General features: G+C 36.8%; 1 protein-coding gene across 2 annotated transcripts in view; it reads right to left on the bottom strand.

The window, feature by feature from the left end:
* NAA15 (N-alpha-acetyltransferase 15, NatA auxiliary subunit) overlaps positions 1 to 19,785 on the bottom strand; it is a 98,334-nt gene that overhangs the window by 7,094 nt on the left and 71,455 nt on the right. For both annotated transcript variants that reach the window (XM_021670327.2, XM_021670326.2), the window contains exons 15-17: positions 13,495 to 13,688; positions 7,892 to 8,000; positions 5,537 to 5,635 (exon numbers count right to left, since the gene is read on the bottom strand). In XM_021670327.2, the coding sequence (XP_021526002.2) occupies positions 5,537 to 5,635; positions 7,892 to 8,000; positions 13,495 to 13,688 (402 nt within the window). The remainder of the gene's footprint in view (positions 1 to 5,536; positions 5,636 to 7,891; positions 8,001 to 13,494; positions 13,689 to 19,785) is intronic.

Here is a 19,785-nt window from a genome sequence, read left to right on the forward strand (position 1 = left end):
TTCCAGTCTAGGTGACAGAGCAAGACTGTCTCTAAATAAATAAATACATACATACATACACACACCGTTGTCATCATATTCCCAGGCCTTGGGATTTGGAGATGAAAAAGCAGACCCCAATTCCTCTGGATTGTATCCAAGTTATGTTTTGTTTCATTATCATTTTGGTATAAAGAGAGAGTCTGGAGCTTTGAAGCCAGAGAGACTTGGGTATGGATCCAGGCTTGGGTAAGTCATAACCTCTTTGAACCTACTTCTGGATCTATAAAACTGGGTGATACCTAATCTAGAAGGTTTACAGTAAGGAAAAGCTACTGTGTAAAATTGCTACTTATGTAACAGGTAGACAATAAATCTTAGTTACTATTTTTATCATAGTATGAAAACGTAAGTCAATTTTCCTTATGGCTGGCGACTATGGTGATGGCTTTCAAATTTTCACTTCAATCAGGTTATTTGTACTGTGACAAATATATATTCCATTTCTGTAACTTAAGTAAAACAAAAGTTTCACAGAACACTCACTGTGCACAACATATGCTGATCTTTTCTACCCTATTCCATTTCTATTTTGGGTTTTCAAATGCTAGTAATGACCCACTATTAACTCAGTTCACTATCCTGCTAAAGGATCATTAGTCTAAGTTTAAAAAATATACTGAACTCAGGAGGAAGCATTATCTAAGTGAAATATTCTACACATAAATATTAGCTCAATAATTCACCAACATGCTCTTTGTTGGTTAAATAGCATTTCTTCTATTATTCTATAAAACTAAGTGGCTCAAAATAAATGAGTTACTAGTGAAATACTTTAGCTTAACCTCCATCATGGCTGTACTTTCAACTTGGTTTTGGTAATTTATCAATGCTTGTTTTTCAGAGGAGAAGCAGGAATAGAGAGAGAACAGGGGAAAAAAGTTATTAAAATAGGTTACAGCCAACTGCAATGAACATTAAATATCTCAAAAAAATATGTATCTTCTGAAAAATAAAAATTACTTACATAGGCTTTGTTGTTTTGCCTGAAATGCTTTCGGGATACTTTACATGTAGAAAGTATCTGCATAGTTTGTATCATAGTTGATAGAAAGAGGGGCAGGCAAAGGGTCTTCATGGTTTTCATTATCTTTTTAAATTTGTTTTAATCAGATTAAATGGTCTCCCAGAAAAATTAAAACTGCTAAAAAAAGTTCTACAAAATTAGAAGCAAATAACTTCACTAATAGCTGATTCCAAAAACGATGAGGCACACTTAGTTTTCTTCTAAACTTTTCTGGATATTTCCCTGGAAATTACACTTCCAGAAAACTAGAACTATAATTTCCAGGAAATTATCAATTACAAAAAGGAAAAAAATTCTACTGAAGTAAACCCCAGAATGTCCTATGGAATTTTGTGTAATGAAACTTTACCTGTACCTTTAAGAAAAGGAGCAACCTCAAATGTCACAGATTTGACACAAAAATCAGATGTCCTATTACTGCTAAAGAATAGTGGACAGGGGAAAAACTCTAAGAAGACTTTGAAAATGATAAAACTGACCAAAAAACATCAAGGCCTCAGGAAGTAGAAAACCTCTTACTACCCAATTACCTTCCACAGCAGGGTAATAAGTCTTGAGAATCAAGGACAAGTAATAACTGATGGGTGAGAAGGGGAATAAAACCTTTTATAAGAGGCTTTGATTTGGGTCCTTTGACATCTTAAACTGGAATGTTTGGTTCATGCTGTTAGCTTAGTAACAGAATGAATAAATTAAGCAAGCACCAGTGGTTAAAACACACAATGAAAAGGTGGCTGATTCTTAGCAAAAGGGATTGCACAGGGTTCTCAGGCTAGCTGGCATTGTTAATAATTTGGGTAGAAAATATTCTTATTTTGTGTGAGGTAATGACCGTTCACTACTAGGTTACAATACAACTTAGTAAGTGATTACAACTCAAAATGGCAACATAAATGAGATCAAACAACGCTTTTAAAAAATTAATTAAATTATTATTAAACAAGGTTTAAATAATAATAAATTAGAATATTAAAGAAGGTTGGGGGAGAGAGACATAAGTATAAAAAAATCTCTGCAGATAAAAGAAAAATGAGTGTGCAAATGGGAGAGGAAAAAGACATAAGTTTCACTGTACATCAAGGCAGCACTTAGGAGAATATAAACACATAAGAAAAGAAGAAGACAGAATATATAAGTAATCCTTTTACTTAGCACTGACCAGAAATGTAATTTAATTGTTTTAGGTCCTACAATTTTAACATTTAAAATCATAAAAAACACTTTAAAAGGGTATTAAATCATCCTAATAATAATAAAAAGACAGTACTCCTATATAGTAAATAACCGTATGTGGCATTTAGTAATAACATTGTTAGTATGACAACATATCCTAGAGATTTGGAGGGTGCCAGTAACCACAGTAAAATCCACCTTCACTCAGCAAAGTTTCCAAAACTGATGAAATAGGTCTGGAGACACTATTTTCCTCCATACTCTCCAGAAAAGTGTCTTTGAGGGTTTCTTTGTAAAGAAGCAGTTACAACAATGTATCTTAACATGACAAATGTATCCCTGAAAAACTAATTATAAATTAAATATTTTTTTAAAGTACCAAATATTTTACTTAAAGAAACCCTTGGGGTATAACAGCTATCTGTAGTTTCGCATATACCTTTATAGTACAGCCCTGTTTTCAACAAAGACAATGAAGCAGTCTACCCAACTTCTTACAGGCTTTTTTAAGACACAATGACAAGTCTTTACCACTGTAATTAAAGACAACTTAATTTCATTGCCTAAAGTCAGTCAAAATTAGATCACTTTGTAAAGTAATGATCATTTCAGCTGAACACATAAAGTAAGAGGAATAGCCAGTATACTCAGTAATTCTAACTTATTATGAATCATTCTAAGTCCATGTGTGTTTTAATTTTCTGAAACCAACTGTTGAAAGAAAACACTCATGTTAACCAACCTACATACTGATTATAAGCAAATACATTTAAAAATGTCGCTTTTAATTTGTATTTCAAAAGCAAGCATCTAACTCAATAAAATTTAGGTTATTTTAATACCTTTCAGGAAAATCTGTATAAAGCATATAACAGTGTGTATATTATTTTTGAAAATACTTCATTTTGAAAATACTTTACATATACTCCACCTTAACTGAGAATAAATTAAAACTATTATTTCTAGCCTTAATTTTATGACTCATGATTGCAAAGTTATTTTTCATACTTCACTCCCAAAAAAAGCTAAAGAGAAATTACTAAATACAGCAATTCTCTCCTTCACGTTCTATAATGTGGTTATGTTGTTACTTTCATAATTTTTTTAAATTGAGGAAAAACACTTCTACAATTCAGTTTCTGTAGCACGAATTATTTTTTGTACAAGTATAATTCAAGTCTAATTTTTCTTGAAAGTCAAAATAATGTTCTTTTTTATTTTTTATTTTTTGAGATGGAGTCTCGCTCTGTGGCCGGGTAGAGTGCAGTGGCACGATCTTGGCTCACTGCAACCTCTGCCTTCCAGGTTCAAGCAATTCTCTCACCTCAGCCTCTTGAACAGCTGGGACTACAGGTGTGTGCCACCATGGCCAGCTAATTTTTGTATTTTTTGGTAGAGACGGGGTTTCGCCACGTTGGCCAGGCTGATCTTGAACTCCTGGCCTCAAGTGATCTGCCCGCCTCAGCCTCCCAAAGTGCTGGGATTACACGTGTGACGCACACTGCCCCAGCCAAAATGATGTTCTTAATTGGAACAATTTAGCATTTTTTCGTGATTGGGATGCCTGATTTAATTTCATCAGTTTTAAATGTATGGAGTTGGCAATGAGATAGCTAATATTATTTCCAAATTCTATAGATTATTCTGTTAAAGGTTGTATTTCCCCCCAGTCACTTAAAAATCCAAACAACAGTAACAATACATGACTACAGGAGCACCTTATTACAAATTTACAGTTCTTACAGTAGAAAGAATATGAAGATGTTGGCTCTAGCCACTGTTGCATTACTAACTTTCTATCTATGATACCTAGAATAAGTAGTATTTTAAGGTCTCAGATTTTTCCCACTATGAAATGAGAGATAATTACTATAAAATTCTACCTTTTGGAGTCTAAAATTCTGTAGTTCTACTTCACATTAAAACTAATATAAAACTAATTGATCTGATTGTCAAAGTATTTGAAAACACAGATAATTGTTTTAAAGTAACAAAAAAATTTTATGACTCAAAGAACCGTACTTAGAAAATGTAATTCATGCAAATTCACATCTACAATACAGATAAATAAGGAGAAAACAAAAACAGTCAATTTCAAAGAGATTTTTCAATTTTAAAACAATTTACTAAGAAGTTTTATATAATGAAATGTGGTCAAAATTTCAACTTACATGTAACTTTTTAGAAACAGAAACAAAGGTGATTCTCAAATATCTGGACTGAACAAGTCTATGTCAAAATCAGGTAGTACTTGTAGTCTTAAAATAAAAACCTTCATCATAAAGAAAAAAAGCTCTGCTTTTCCCTTAGCTAATACACAACAGCTAATTTAATACACAACAAATTTTAAAGGAACAGCTTTAAAAATCATTGGGTTTGGCTCACGCCTGTAAGGTGGATCACGAGGTCAAGAGATCGAGACCATCCTGGTCAACATGGTGAAACCCCGTCTCTACTAAAAATACAAAAAATTAGCTGGGCATGGTGGCGCGTGCCTGTAATCCCAGCTACTCGGGAGGCTGAGGCAGGAGAATTGCCTGAACCCGGGAGGCGGAGGTTGCGGTGAGCCGAGATCGCGCCACTGCACTCCAGCCTGGGTAACAAGAGCGAAACTCCGTCTCAAAAAAAAAAAAAAAAAGGCCGGGCGCGGTGGCTCAAGCCTGTAATCCCAGCACTTTGGGAGGCCGAGGCGGGTGGATCACGAGGTCGAGAGATCGAGACCATCCTGGTCAACATTGTGAAACCCCGTCTCTATTAATACAAAAAAAAAATTAGCTGGGCACGGTGGCGCGTGCCTGTAATCCCAGCTACTCAGGAGGCTGAGGCAGGAGAATTGCCTGAACCCAGGAGGCGGAGGTTGCGGTGAGCCGAGATCGCGCCATTGCACTCCAGCCTGGGTAACAAGAGCGAGACTCCGTCTCAAAAAAAAAAAAAAAAAATCATTGGGTTTATGACAAACTTGTACAGACCACTTATACAGTCACTATAAATTAGCTTTTCCCTTAGCTAATTTAATATGTAACAGATTTTAAAGCAATAGCTTTAAATTTTACATAGGTATACAATGCTTTAAATTTTAAAGCAATAGCTTTAAAATCATTGGGTTTATGGTAAACTTGTACAGACCACTTATACAGTCACTATAAATTAGCTTTTCCCTTAGCTAATTTAATACGCAACAGATTTTAAAGCAATAGCTTTAAAATCATTGGGTTTATGATAAACTTGTACAGACCACTTACACAGTCACTAACAGCCACTGTATCAAATATTAAGTAATGAAAAACAAAAACATACCAGTACTAAAGAGTCGAATCATACACTCATGAAGCCAGGGATGACTAGAATCAATAGCAAATGCCCTCTTTACTGATTGTAGCATCAAAAGAAACTTTTCTATAAAAAGAGAAAGATATATTTTGATCATGTGATAAGAGGCTTCCTTTGGAGGGCCAAGACTTCACAAATAGAAAAAGTAAATTTAGAGTCAATCACATCAGAACCACAAACATAGGATTGAGGCAAACGATTTTCCTCAACCTTAGCAACATTAGTTAATATTTTTCATATAACATACTGTAAGAAAAAAGGTTTGTGAAATGTAGAAAATTTAGGTGGCATTCAGCAATATTTAAACTAATGACATATAAGCTAAGAAAATTTGAAGTTCTTTCATTTCCTAACCTCCTTTATTTCAAAATAAACCTTTCCCCCTACTTAGAAAATTTCATTGTGTATGTTTGAAGGTATTCTTTTATTTTGTGACATGTGAAACAGCTTCCCTTCTGTTTGTTCCTTTCCTGTTAATCCGTGACTCCTCCTTTCCCCTCTAAAGGTAGAATAGTTACCAAGGTTATCTTTTCAGTCATTCTCTAATCTATCCCCACTCCCATTCCCTGTATTTCCCAAGATTCAGTAGTATCTCCACTGTTAAATGGAAATTTGCACTTGAATACTCAGTCTACTTCCAAGTTTTAACTATAACCACCTCTTTGATAAGACTTTCCTAATTTGGTACCATTTTCCCAATAGCAAAGTTCAAAACCCCAGTCTCTTCTAATTCCCTTCCCTTGTCCCCAATCCTAAAAAAGCCAAACATACTGCCATGCCTTTGTCATTCCCAATTTCACACAACTGCAGGGGATTCCAGATGCTGGGGTTCTTTAGAGGTTAGAACACAGCCAAGAAGCCAACTGAATGGGGTAGACTGCCCTTCGCCACTTTAAGCAGAGCAGCTTTTGTATTTTATACTTTGGGGTTCCATTTAAGAATTTTTTAAAAAGGGGGCATTGTATTAACTGTTAAAAGTTTGAAAATTACTGGACTATTAAAACTTATTTTCCACATTATAATAATTGTGGGAAGTAGAAAATATAGTAAATATTTTAATCACTCAAAATTCTATCAAGACAATCTATTATCTTTTGATCTATTTCTTCCCAGCCACTTCTATATTGTATACCTATGTAAATATATTAATAAAATTTCAATTTATAGGCAGTTCTGTATCCTACTTTGGAATAATATAACATAGCAACTTTTCCCCAACATCAATTACTTTTGATAAATATGACTTTTTTTTTTTTTTGAGACAGAGTTTCCTTCTTGTTGCCCAGGGTGGAGTACAATGGCATAATCTTGACTCACTGCATCCTTCACCTCCCAGGTTCAAGCGATTCTCCTGCCTCAGCCTCCCGAGTAGCTGGGATTACAGGCATGCACCGCCACGCCTGGCTAACTTTTTGTATTTTTAGTAGAGACAGGGTTTCTTCATGTTGGTCAGGCTAGTGTCCAACTCCTGACCTCAGGTGATCCCCCACCTCGGCCTCCCAAAGTGCTGGGATTACAGGTGTGAGCCACTGCACCTAGCCAAACATGACTTTTTAAATGGATCCTCATATAGAGAAGTACCATGTTATTCAAATTTTCTTTAGTAGGTACACAGTTTAGAGCAACAACCTTCTCTTTAATCTCACTAAACAGTTTCTCTTCCCTTTAATATGCATCACCTTTGTGACAAACTTTTTTCAATGTACCATTTGGATAGTATTAACTCAGTACTCTAAAATCTTATTATTTACTCTCTCTCTCTCTCGAAAATATATATATATATTATAAGCATTCTAAACCTGAAAACCAAGACACTCTTCATTGATCTTTTACCTGCTTCAGGCAGTTCAGACAACTTCAATATTATTTACATACTCCTGTGTTTTAACAGATACTTTTCCCTTCTATGTATCTTTTCCTTTAGAAATATAATCTATCCTTCAAGATCCAGCCCCAAAATTTTATCTTCTATTTACAACAATAGCTAATAATAGCTAACATTTATTTAATGCTTACTGTATACCGGGTACTAGTCTAAGCTCTGTGTATTAACTAACTTTATCCACGTGATCATCAGTTCTTTGAACCATATACATGGTAATTATATCTGACCTGAATTCTAGCTATGATTCTAATATCCTAAAAGAAGTAATTGAATCATTATATCTATGTACATTCTGTTCATAGCAGGCATGTCTGTGAGAAAGCTGCACTGGCATTTGCTAAATAATCATACAATAGTGAAGCTATCGGTGTTGGGCGACTATACCTAAGAAATACAGTGATCAGTTTTATCAGGGCCACTATACCCTAATTGCCTACCTTTCCTAAAGTAAATCTCAAAGGCAAAAAGATGAGTCTCTATCTTGTTCTTCACCAAGTTCTTCAACGGTGTTAAAAATTTAATAGCTTCTTCCAATGGAGTTTCAACCTAACAAAAATAAAAGACATTACCAAATGGATGTCAGGTTCCTGGGGAATGTGATTTTATTCTACTAAAAATTCTTATTTTTAAAAAATAAAATCACTTACCAGTCACCCAGAAAAACACTCATATTTTAACCTCCCATAATCTAAACAAAGGGGATTTTGAATTCTAGAATTCTTCACTGATTTTTAACCCTAGATATTATATTATTGCTGGATAGGAACTATCCAAAAAGAAGGAAGTAGATAAAATAGAACCAGGAAAAGACAGTAAGAGAAACAGGTCAGAAAGCCAAGGGGGAAAAAAAGAGATGTGAACAAGGATAAGGAGAAGTACAAAGGAAACTATAGAGACCATGACAGAATGAGTGAATGTTCTTTATAATTCAAACAACGAGAAGTATAATCAAGCTATTCAAAACAGTACACTGTCCATTCTGTCTTGCTTTGTTCTATAAATTCTATAGAAATTCATACTTATTCAAATGACATATTAACAGTAAGGTGGCATTTAAAAATATTAATATTTATAGAACTGTGTTCCTACAACTTTTTATTAATTACATAAATGTCATAGTAATTACATACTTGTAATCATTACTAGGCAGGCATAATGCAATTGTGCTACTATTCTACTCCTGGACTGAATATTAAGACAACACTATTCCCTGTCTTATCTGAGGTGGAGCTGGAGACCACCACCATATTTATCAGAAGGGCACTGGACATCTGGATTCTGTATTTGCCTTCTCTCATCACAGAGGCAAGAACAATTAACCCTAATGGAAAACGGATTTGCCGTATCTGTTCAACATGCTTCTGTCAGTACAGTAATTGTGGTTTCACCAAAACAGGTTCTGGCCAAGAAAATTGTTTCACTGCATTAAAAAAAAGAAAAAAAAAAAGCAATGGAGTGAATTCTGTGGGATTTACCATATCCTAGTGGATAAAGCAGTTGGCCTTGCAGGACAATAACACAATACAGTTCAAGTGCCGGAATGTTTACTTTTGAAGGACACAAGTTCTAAACCAGAACCAGAAATCTCTAATAAATGTGGATTCAGGAACCAAGAGATAGAGGAGAAAATAAAGGCCCTCATAGGTATGACTTCTCCACACATTTGTACATATTTTACTTCTTGCTCCCATAACTCCATATTCTACTAGATTGGAATTTGTGGTACAAGGGGAGAAATATTTGTATCAGAGATAGGCAAAGAACTGGAAACTGAACCTGCCACCTAGCTGTATCATGCCTTGCATGCCTCTAGGGTATAGATTGAAATGAGGGTCAGTGTACTGACCAGGGTAATTCACTATCAGAGAGATATGGCTGCTATTACAGAGGGCAATAAGGACTACAGGACAGGTGAATCAATACATTGGATTTAGTTAAAGCAAGTACTTGAACTTGGAGAGAAGAGACAGAGAAATTAATTCTGTCTCAAACTTTAATAAACAAGAATATATTCCCCCAAAGGAGACCTCAGTTTGATGTTCTCATATGTAGTCTCAGTTTCTGTTACCTCTCAGGGTAAATCTAAGTGTTTAAATATACATAGATAGCCACAATAAATCTAACTACACTATATATTTACTCATACATAGTGCAGAACAAGGTTTTATATATACATGAAAGCATGTAATCAGAAACACAAGTCTAAAATCAGTGTTTCAGGGAAAAAAAAGTCAAAATATCCCTTGAAAATCCTTTAAGCTGAAGGCAGGCAGATATAAAAATATAAATACTTTGTATTATGTGTATGAAAACCATGTTTTCAATATCAAAGTAACAATCATTATTGTAAGATGTTTACACCACGATAGGCACACAAGAACTGAAATGGACTATGGCAGTCATGCCTCCCATCTCATACTCAGTTGGGGTCCAGTGTTCACTGTGGGAAATATTAAATAGAATTAACCATCATTATAAATATTATTCTGTGTCTCCCTTAAAGAAAAAATTACATCCAGTCACGAAGAGTTGAATTCACCTAGATTAAATGCATATAGGATGAGACTGGACTGCACTTACAGGCAATTTGACACTTGTAAGGGCAATTTTAATCATATGCAATTTTTAAATTTATAAACTGACTTGATATCTAATCCTCATATTAAGATATATTATAAAGGAGTATATCTCTCTAGCATAGCAACTCCCAGCACAGCAACAAAAAGTTTAACATGATTAAATTTTTTACTGTAGTAAGAAATCATAGTCTATGGAAGGGAAGTGTAGATACAATGGGGGAAAAAATGCTAGGTGGGGCGCAGTGGCTCACACCTGTAATCTCAGCACTTTGGGAGGCCGAAGCCGGTAGATCACCTGAAGTCAGGAGTTCAAGACCAGCCTGGCCAATATGTTGAAATTCCATCTCTACTAAAAATACAAAACAAAACAATTAGTGGGCATGGTGGCGCATGTCTGTAGTCCAAGCTATTGGGGAGGCTGAGGCAGGAGAATCACTTGAACCTGGGAGGCAGAGGTTGCAGTGAGCCGAGAACATGCTGCTGCACTTCAGTCTGGGAAACAGAGTGAGACTTTTGTCTCAAAAAAAAAAAAAAAAGTGCTGAGTGAAGGCAAGGAGGAACATAAAATGAGTGGTACAAAAGGGCATAAATACCAACTAATGCCTCATGGTAAATTGGAGAATCAAGTGACAGAGCTTCTGCCAAGACCTCAGATTTATACTCAGTTGACTGAGTATTGACCTTACTAAATGAACCTATTCTCATTTTCCTTTTCTCCTTCTTTACTGGAATTATTGCTAATTTAATAATGCTTTGTTTTTATTTTATATACAGTCATGTGCCACATAACTATGTTTCTGGTCAACAATGGACTGCATAAGTGGTTCCGTAAGATTATAATGCCCTATTTTTACTGTTACCTTTTCTATGTTTAGAAACACAACTACTTACCATGTATTACAATTGCCTATAGTATTCATTACAGTAACATGCTATACAGGTTTGTTGCCTAGAAGCATCAGCTATACCATATAGCCTAGGTGTGTAGTAGACTTTACCATCTAGGTTTGTGTATGTACACTCTATGATGTTCACACAACAATAAAATCACCCAAGCCGGGTATGATGGCTCACACCTGTAATCCCAGCACTTTTCGAGGCTGAGGTGGGTGGATCCCTTAAGCCCAAGAGTTCAAGACCAGCCTGGGCAACATGGCAGAATCCCATCTCCATAAAAATAAAAATAAAAATAAAAATAAATTAGCCAGGCATGGTGGCGCGCACCTGTAGTCCCAGCTACTCCGGAGGCTGAGGTGAGAGGATCACTTGAGGCCAGGAGGTAGAGGCTACAGTGAGCCAAGATCATGCCACTGCACTCCAGCCTGGGTGACAGAGCGAGACCCTGTCTCAAAAGAAAACAAAAAACAAAACAAAGCAACAAAATCACCCAAGCATGCATTTCTCAGAATGTATCCCTGTTAAATGATGCATGACTGTATATTATTCTGAACCGGTGACACTAAATTTGCAATTTAACACATAGAAGCTGAAACACAAGATCACCAAAAAAGGGGGGAGCGGGGGAAGGAGACACTATAGACTGTAGAGCCAGACTTGGCAGGCAGCTTTAAAATAACCTACAAAGTCACTCCTAGTTATGATGGGTTGGTATAATTTGACATTATCATCACATCGGAGATCTTGGTAAATACAGATGCTTTCAGAGAGGGGCATCTTGGAGGAAGTTAGCTGAGGAATATAAGGGTCTTATGTACCTAATAGGTAAGAATATGTACTGAGGAGCAGTTCATGAAAAAGGGTGCCTTTCACTAAGCTTCCAACCAAAGCAGTCAGAAGCACCTTTTGTAGCCATTATTTGCTCTGAGACTCTACAATCCTGACTATCAATAATTAGACCACAGGTTGTTATCTAGCCTGAAGGCAATCATGATAGCCTGGACGCAAGGAAAACCTAAGTCTTTAAGGAAACCTAGTATAAGAATTCTGCTCCGTAGGTATACTCTTTATTAAACAGTAACTAAATAATCAAAAGAAATCCTTCCTCTCCTTAAGAAATATATGAAAACATGAAGAGTTATAAAGAAAAATGTCATTAAGGAAACTCATGGGATAAAGGGAAAAGCAAACAGACAAAGTGATGATGGCAGTAGGCGGGCAATGAAGGTGGTAAAAGTAGTAGTAATAAAGAAAGTGGAGGCATAAAGATGGAAGGTCTAGAGTTTAAGTTATGCCCTGAATAACTGAAATTCTCCAAGAGGTTTAAAAGGTCCATTTTCTGTGCCTTCTTGCTTCCCTGTGTAGTCTTCCAATAAACGCCCAACAATAAAAAGGTATTGTGTTTGTTCCTAGCAGGTACGGAACTATTTGTAAAAAAGATATCCATATATCTTTGTGAAATCCAATTGGATTTTTCTATGTTTCGTGCGTGTGTGTATGTGCACGCGTACGTGCATGCTATATATCTCCCAGGCTGGAGTGCAATGGCTAGTCACAGGCATGATCATAGCTCACAGTGTACTGCAGCCTTGAACTCCTAGACTCAAGTGATCCTCCCACCTCAGCCTCCTACATAGTTGGAACTACAGGCAGGTGGCTATATTTCTCATAGCAATATTACTATGTCTACGTGATATTAGTGTCTACCTGCTCTGGTGGACAGAATTCTAAGCATATTCTCCAATTCCATCTGTTTGGTATTTTAATTTTGCTTGGTTATAAAGCAGTGAAGAAATGATTTGGAGCCTTTTCTTACTAGTGAGGCAAAAATTAAAGTCTGGGCCGATTGCTTACTATATTGCTTTAATATAACAAACTATGCAACTATTTTCATACAAAGTAGGAAGATGTCTAGGGTCAAAAGAAAGGACACAGGAACGTTATTAATCAAAATGGTTCATGTGACAACGAATATCTTGTTTTCAACTTAACAGTTAAAACCAGCAGGTCAGATTTTACCTGGGGAAAATATTTATGGCCTTATGCTAGAAAAACAATAATGTAAACTGACAACATAGGTAAGTGGGAGATACATATACAGTCCTCAGTTTATAACATAAACTCTATTTAGCCTAGACATAGAAACTTGCATATTACCACTTGTAACAGACACTAGATGCTTTACATATATATTTTCTCTAGCCCTAAATAAAGATTTTCTTAGCTCCATTTTATAGATGAGAAAACAATCAGAGAGGTTAGACAAAGTGTCCAAAGGCACACAGTGAAAATGTAAGAGGTAATATCTGAACCCAGATCAGAATGACTCAAAAGCCAAAATTTTTCCACCATACTATACGACATGACTTTGGAACAGGATTATTATTTCAAGTTTTAAACACGAAACACGATCAGAAACAAAATATTAAAGAAAAAATACTAAAAAATAAAATCATTTTTGGCTCTAAAATCTATAATCACATTGGTCAAATAAGACAGTATAAAAATGACAACAGCTGGTTATAAAATTTCACTCAATTTTGCTAAACACTATTATTAAGTACCTTGGCCAGTTTCTCTGGAATAAGTTCTTCTTTTGGACCTCCAATTTCCTCATCATCATCATCCTTCTTCTTTTTCTGATTTCTCTGCTGCTTTTCTTTTTCTGCATTTTTTTTCTCTTCTTCTATCTGGGCTTTCTTTTGAGCTCTTCTTTGTTTATTACGTAGCTTCTTTAGCTCTTTGTCAGACATGTTTGCTGTAGGCAATAAGTTAATTAATAAAATTAACAAGTATGTTAATCAGATTAGTAATTATCATTATGTAATATTACCAAACTCCCATTAAAAAATATTGCATGAGGCTGGGCACGGTGTCTCATGCCTGTAATCCCAGCACTTTGGGAGGCCGAGGCAGGCAGATCACCTGAGGTCAGGAGTTTAAGACCAGTCTGGTCAACATGGTGAAACCCCACCTCTACTAAAAATACAAAAATTAGCTGAGCATGGTGGTGCACACCTGTATTCCTTGCCTACTCAGGAAGCTAAGGCAGCAGAATTGCTTGAACCCAGGAGACGGAGGCTGCAGCGAACCGAGATCACACCACTGCATTCCAGCCTGGGCAACAAGATCAAAACTCTTGTCTCAAAAAAACAAATAAAAAAAAAATACTGCATGGTATGGATGTAAACATCCCTATATGTACCTAGCCTTTTAATGGTTCAACATTAGATAGCAAACAATAGAACAAATTCAAAAACTTTTTTGAAACTACATGGGGTATGCATGTAAACAAATGACCACAGCAAAACATACAAGTTAAACATCAATATTAAACTATTTGCAATCTATGAATAAAACAAACTGTTGCATATCGCATATCTCTGTGGCTTCAGAGGACTACGCTCTCTTAGTTATGTCTTCTCTAACCTGGCCAAACAATTATTCATTCTCTCTGTGCTGCCACTACAGCTAATACATTTTGCTTGTCACAATAGTTTGTTTATACAGCTGTCTCTCTTTTAAACTATGAGCTCTTTGGTAAAGAAGATCCTGTCTCATTTGTAACCTTTTTATTTTCAGGGCCTAGCAGCCTGCCAAAACATACAGACAACACTCAAATATTTGTTAACAGAATAAATGAATAACTCTATAGTAAATTAAAAATTTAATATTGAAAATTAACCACATCCCTAGAACTATAAAACCCCTGAATGTCTCAAAAGACTAGAAATCACTGACAAATATGCTACAATATAGTGAAAAATTTATATTGTTTTGATTTCAAAGAACAAATTTGAAAGCTACAGGCTCATCCAGTATTTATTTGGATAACATCTGTTAATATTGAGAAATGAAAAATGCCATTCCAAAATACACTACCACTGTGATTTCAACATATGCCCACAAGTTCTACCTTTCAAAAGGCAGACCTTATTTCCCCTTCCCCTTAAATGTGAGCTATATTTAGTGATTCATGTGTAAGGAATAACGTACTATACACCACAGTATGTAACACTAATATAAGGACAAAAAAGGACTATAGGTTCCTCCTTGCTTTTTTTTTTTGGATCATTCAGAGGAAGCTAGCTCCTATATTATAAGGAAACTCAATCAGTCTTATGGAAAGACCAATGTGTGGCAAAGAATTGATGTCTCTGGCCATAAGAGTAAGCCATCATGGAAGGAGATCCTCTAAGCCAAGTTGATCCTTCAGATGCTCCAGCTGGCAACTCTGTTTTTTAATTTTAAAATATAAATAGAGACAGGGCCTCACTATGTTGATGAAGCTGGTCTCGAACTCCTAGATTCAAGCAACCCACCAGCCTCAGCTTCCCAAAGCATTAGGACTACAGGAATGAACCACCACGCCCAGCCAACATCTTAATATCAACCTCCTGAGAGACCCAGAGTCTTCAGAAACATACAGCTAAGTGACTTCTGTTCCTGACACGTAACTGTCAGATAATAAATGGTTGCTGTTTAAAGCTGCTATGTTTTTGAGTAATTTGTTTTGCAGCAATAAACAACATAGATTTTGGTACCTGGACAGGAGATACTGCTGTAACAAAAACCTAAAATGTGGGAGTAACTGTGGAACCAGGGAGTGGCAAAAGGTGGACGGACTTTGAGTAGGGCTTTAGTGGAAGTTTGAAGAGCCTTGGACTATTCATATAAGTCTAGACTTGGAGAAGGCGGTAGGTGAGTCCTTAAAATGAAGTGAAGGCTATGTTACAGCCATAAAGTAGCAGAAAGTTTGGCAACAGTGTTATAAAATGTGTGAAATGAACTCAGAGAGCTAACTAAGAGGGGATTTTCAGGCAAAGTGCCCAAGAGAAATGCAAGAGGAGAAAGAAACTAAAGAAAGGGACGGGCTTGATGATTTTGAAAACTCTCAGCCTCTCCAGAAATGGCTTGCTAGGCAAAGATCAAATCCAGGCAATTGTCAGGAAAATATGTCAAGAGAAAAGGCAAAGGGCTTGGCGTTACAATCTTTTGTTAAGATCCAGAACTCAGAATATGGTGGTGTCTCACTACTTAGTCTGAAGAAAGGCTCTCTCTATGACTCACAGATTCTCTCAAACAATAAAACATCTAAGAAACTTAAGGGCGTTCTCCCCTCCATATAAGCTCGATACATGTGGATTCCAATAAGATTCACAAAAGATTCATGATGTTTATTCTATGGGCAGAAATAGTAAATTTGGATGGAAAAGAACAGAGACAGCACAAAATGAAAAGAGGCCTTCAGACTCTCAAAATTTTACTGGCCAGAAGAATATGAAGAACTACTCAATTGCAAACAATTGTTAACTTCCAAAAGAAAAAAAGGATAATTCAGAAAGTGGAACCAGGAACCCAGAGGGCAAGGTCAAGAGCCACAGAAAATTATTGCAGTCTTAGGTCCTAATCAAAGAACTATTAAGCCATGGACTTGAGAATGGACGTGGTAACACTCCTGCTGTGTGCCTCCTAAGAATGTCTACAGTGGTTGTCCTACGTGTGCCTCATTTTATATTGGGTATGTAGTTGATAGGTAACTTGCAATTTTAGTTCACAGGATTTCATATTAAAAGAACTATAATTGAAAAGTCACACTTAAGGTTAAAAAAAATTTTTTTTAAACCCTATGCTCAAGGAGCTGTATCAGCACCTGAACCTAATATACATGACAAGATTCTGAACTTTAAGCTAATTTATAATAAGATAAATCTTCTGAAGGCCTTGGAAAGGCTAAATATATTTTCTGCATAAGAATAATATAAGCTGGGCATGGTGGCTCATGCTTGTAATCCCAGCACTTTGGTAGTCTGAGGCAGGAGGATCATTTGAGCTCAGGAGTTTGAGAACTGGCTGTGCAACACAGCAAGACCCCACCTCTACAAAAATTTTAAAATTAGTTGGGCACGGTGGCATGTGCCTGTAGTCCTATCTACGTGGTAGGTTGAGGTGGGGAAAATAGTTGAGCCCAGAGTATGAGGCTGCAATGAGTTATGACTGAGTCACTGCACTGCAACCCTGTCTCAAAAATTAAAAACAAACACCAAAAATGATAATGTAAATAATTTGTAAACAAAATGCAGACCATGGCAGTTAAAATTATGTCTACAAATTCTTCAGTTCTCCTCCCCTCAAATGTAGGTTGCGCTTGTTGACTCTCTTCTTTTTTTTTTTTTTTTGAGACGGAGTTTCACTCTAATTACCCAGGCTGGAGTGCAATGGCATGATCTCGGCTCACCGCAACCTCCGCCTCCCGGGTTCAGGCAATTCTCCTGCCTCAGCCTCCTGAGTAGCTGGGATTACAGGCATGCACCACCGTGCCCAGCTAATTTTTTGTATTTTTAGTAGAGACAGGGTTTCACCATGTTGACCAGGATGGTCTCGATCTCTTGACCTCATGATCCGCCTGCCTCGGCCTCCCAAAGTGCTGGGATTACAGGCGTGAGCCACCGCGCCCGGCCCGACTCTCTTCTGACCAATTAGAATGTGAAGGAAATAATGGTGTGACGTCAGGAAAAGAGAACTCTAAAAAGTTGTTGTTGCTTCTTCCTTTCTCTTAAGCTGCTAAATTTAGGGATTAATTTATTATGCAGCAATAGATAACATATAGCCAACGGAAACAAACACTTTATCTATTTCTCTTTAGTGTACTTGAGCAAGTACACTAAAAACAAAATGCAAAAAAAATTTCTAAGAGACCAAAAAAATTACATTTTGGAAACACAAGACTATGAATGGATGGCAACATAAGCACTACCTTTTTAACGACTGGTAAAATAATTGCTACCACTTGCATTCTTGCTACATGATAGATATAATGCATACCTTATATTTTTTCTTTCTTTCTTTTCTTTGAGACAGGGTCTTACTTTGTCACCCAGGCTGGAGTGTAGGGGTGATCATGGTTCACTGCAGCTCTGACTACCAGGGCTCAAATGATCCTTCCATATCTACCTCCTGAAAAGCTAGAACTATTATAGCTAGAACAGATGCTCATCACCATGCTTGTTTTTGTTGTTGCTGTTTGTATTTGTAGAGACAGAGTTGCACTATGTTGCCCAGGCTGGTCTCAGACTCCTGGACTCAAATGATCCACCTGCCTTGGCCTCCAAAAGTGCTGGGATTACAGGTGTGTGCCATGGCACCCAGCCCATACCCCATACATTGTATTTCGTTTGACAACCTCATGAATTAGAGAATAATATTTTATAAGAAAACTGAGGTTTCAGAGGAAAATAACGCAAAGTGATGGTAAAAGGTAGAACAAGGATGTAAATCTACTTCACTTGGACTCCAAAGTCTAGGCTTCTTCTATGCTATACTAAACTCCAGGTGATTAAAAATCCAAATATACGTGGGCATGGTGGCTCACGCCAGTAATCCCAGCATTTTGGGAGGCTGAGGCAGGTGGATCACCTAAGGTCCAGAGTTCAAGACCAGCCTGGCCAACATGGTGGAACCCCATCTCTACTAAAAACAAAAATTTGCTGGGCGTGGTGGCATGTGCCTGTAATCCCAGCTACCCAGTAGGCTGAGGCAGGAGAATTGCTGGAACCCGAAAAGTGGAGGCTGCAGTGAGCCAAGATCACGCCACTGCACTCCAGCCTGGGTGACAAAGTGAGACTCTGTGTCAACAACAAAAAAAAGTCAAATGTAAAAATTACAAAAAGAGACTCCAAAGTCTAAGGCCTTTTCTAATGTCATACCAAACAAAAGTCAGCAAACGTTTTTCTGTAATGAACCAGATGCTTAGTAATTTCAACATTGTAAGCCATAGGTCTCTGTCGAAATTAACTTAGCTACTGTAGCACAACAGCAGCCGTAGAGAATATGAAAACCAATGGGCTTGGTTTTGTTTATTCCAATAAAATTCTATTTACCAAAACAGACTGAACTATGGATTTAACCTAAGAGCTGTACTTTCAGCACTATTCTATACTGCATGCCTTAAAAGGTCTCATCAGTTCACCACAGAAATGCCACACACACACACAAAAAAACCAGAGAAAACAACCACCACATATGTAATTAATGAAGAATTAATAACAGTTCAAATCCTGTTTCACTTATTAGCACTAATTATCTAGAGAAGTGCTATAATTCTCAACTTTACATATATTAGCTATTACTTCCATGAGCATAAGAGGCTCAGAATTTTAGCTTAGGGCTGGGTGCAGTGGCTCATGCCTGTAATTCCAGCACTTTGGGAGGTCAAGGCAGGAGGACTGCTTGAACTGGGGAGTTCAGGACCAGCCTGGGCAACACAGGGAGAACTCCATCTCTACCCCCACAAAAAATGTTTTTTAAAATTATTCATTCTGCTCTAGAAGAACAAGAAATAAAGAAAAAATAAAAAAGAAATTAGCCAAGTGTAGTGATATGTGTCTATAGTCCCAGCTAATAAGGAGGCTGAGGTGCATAGATCACTGGAGTCTGGGAGGTTAGGGCTGCAGTGAGCTGTGATCATGCCACCGTACTCCAGCCTGGGTAACACAGCAAGATCCTGTCTCAAAAAAGAAAAAAAGATTTTTACCTTAGAAGAAACTAGAGGAAAATTTTACTCTGCTAGAAGATAATATTGCACCATCTTTTTTTAAAACTATGTATGTATATATAAACATATACAGAGAAAATAACATCCGAGCCTAGACAACTATAACCAGTCAAACTAACATCAACATAGCAGGGCAGAAGAAATCTGGACATATAAAGACTTGAAATGATAAAAATACAAGAAAAGTAACTTCTGAAGAAATAAAGGCTAACTACCAGATGTTTATTATAAATATTAAACTTGCCAGGGGTGGTGGCTCACGCCTGTAATTCTAGTACTTTGGGAGGCCAAGGCAGGCAGA

The sequence above is a fragment of the Aotus nancymaae genome, unplaced genomic scaffold, assembly GCF_030222135.1.
Source record: "Aotus nancymaae isolate 86718 unplaced genomic scaffold, 86718_ANA_hifiasm-v0.15.2.pri h1tg000033l, whole genome shotgun sequence".
Classification (NCBI taxonomy): Eukaryota; Metazoa; Chordata; class Mammalia; order Primates; family Aotidae; genus Aotus; species Aotus nancymaae.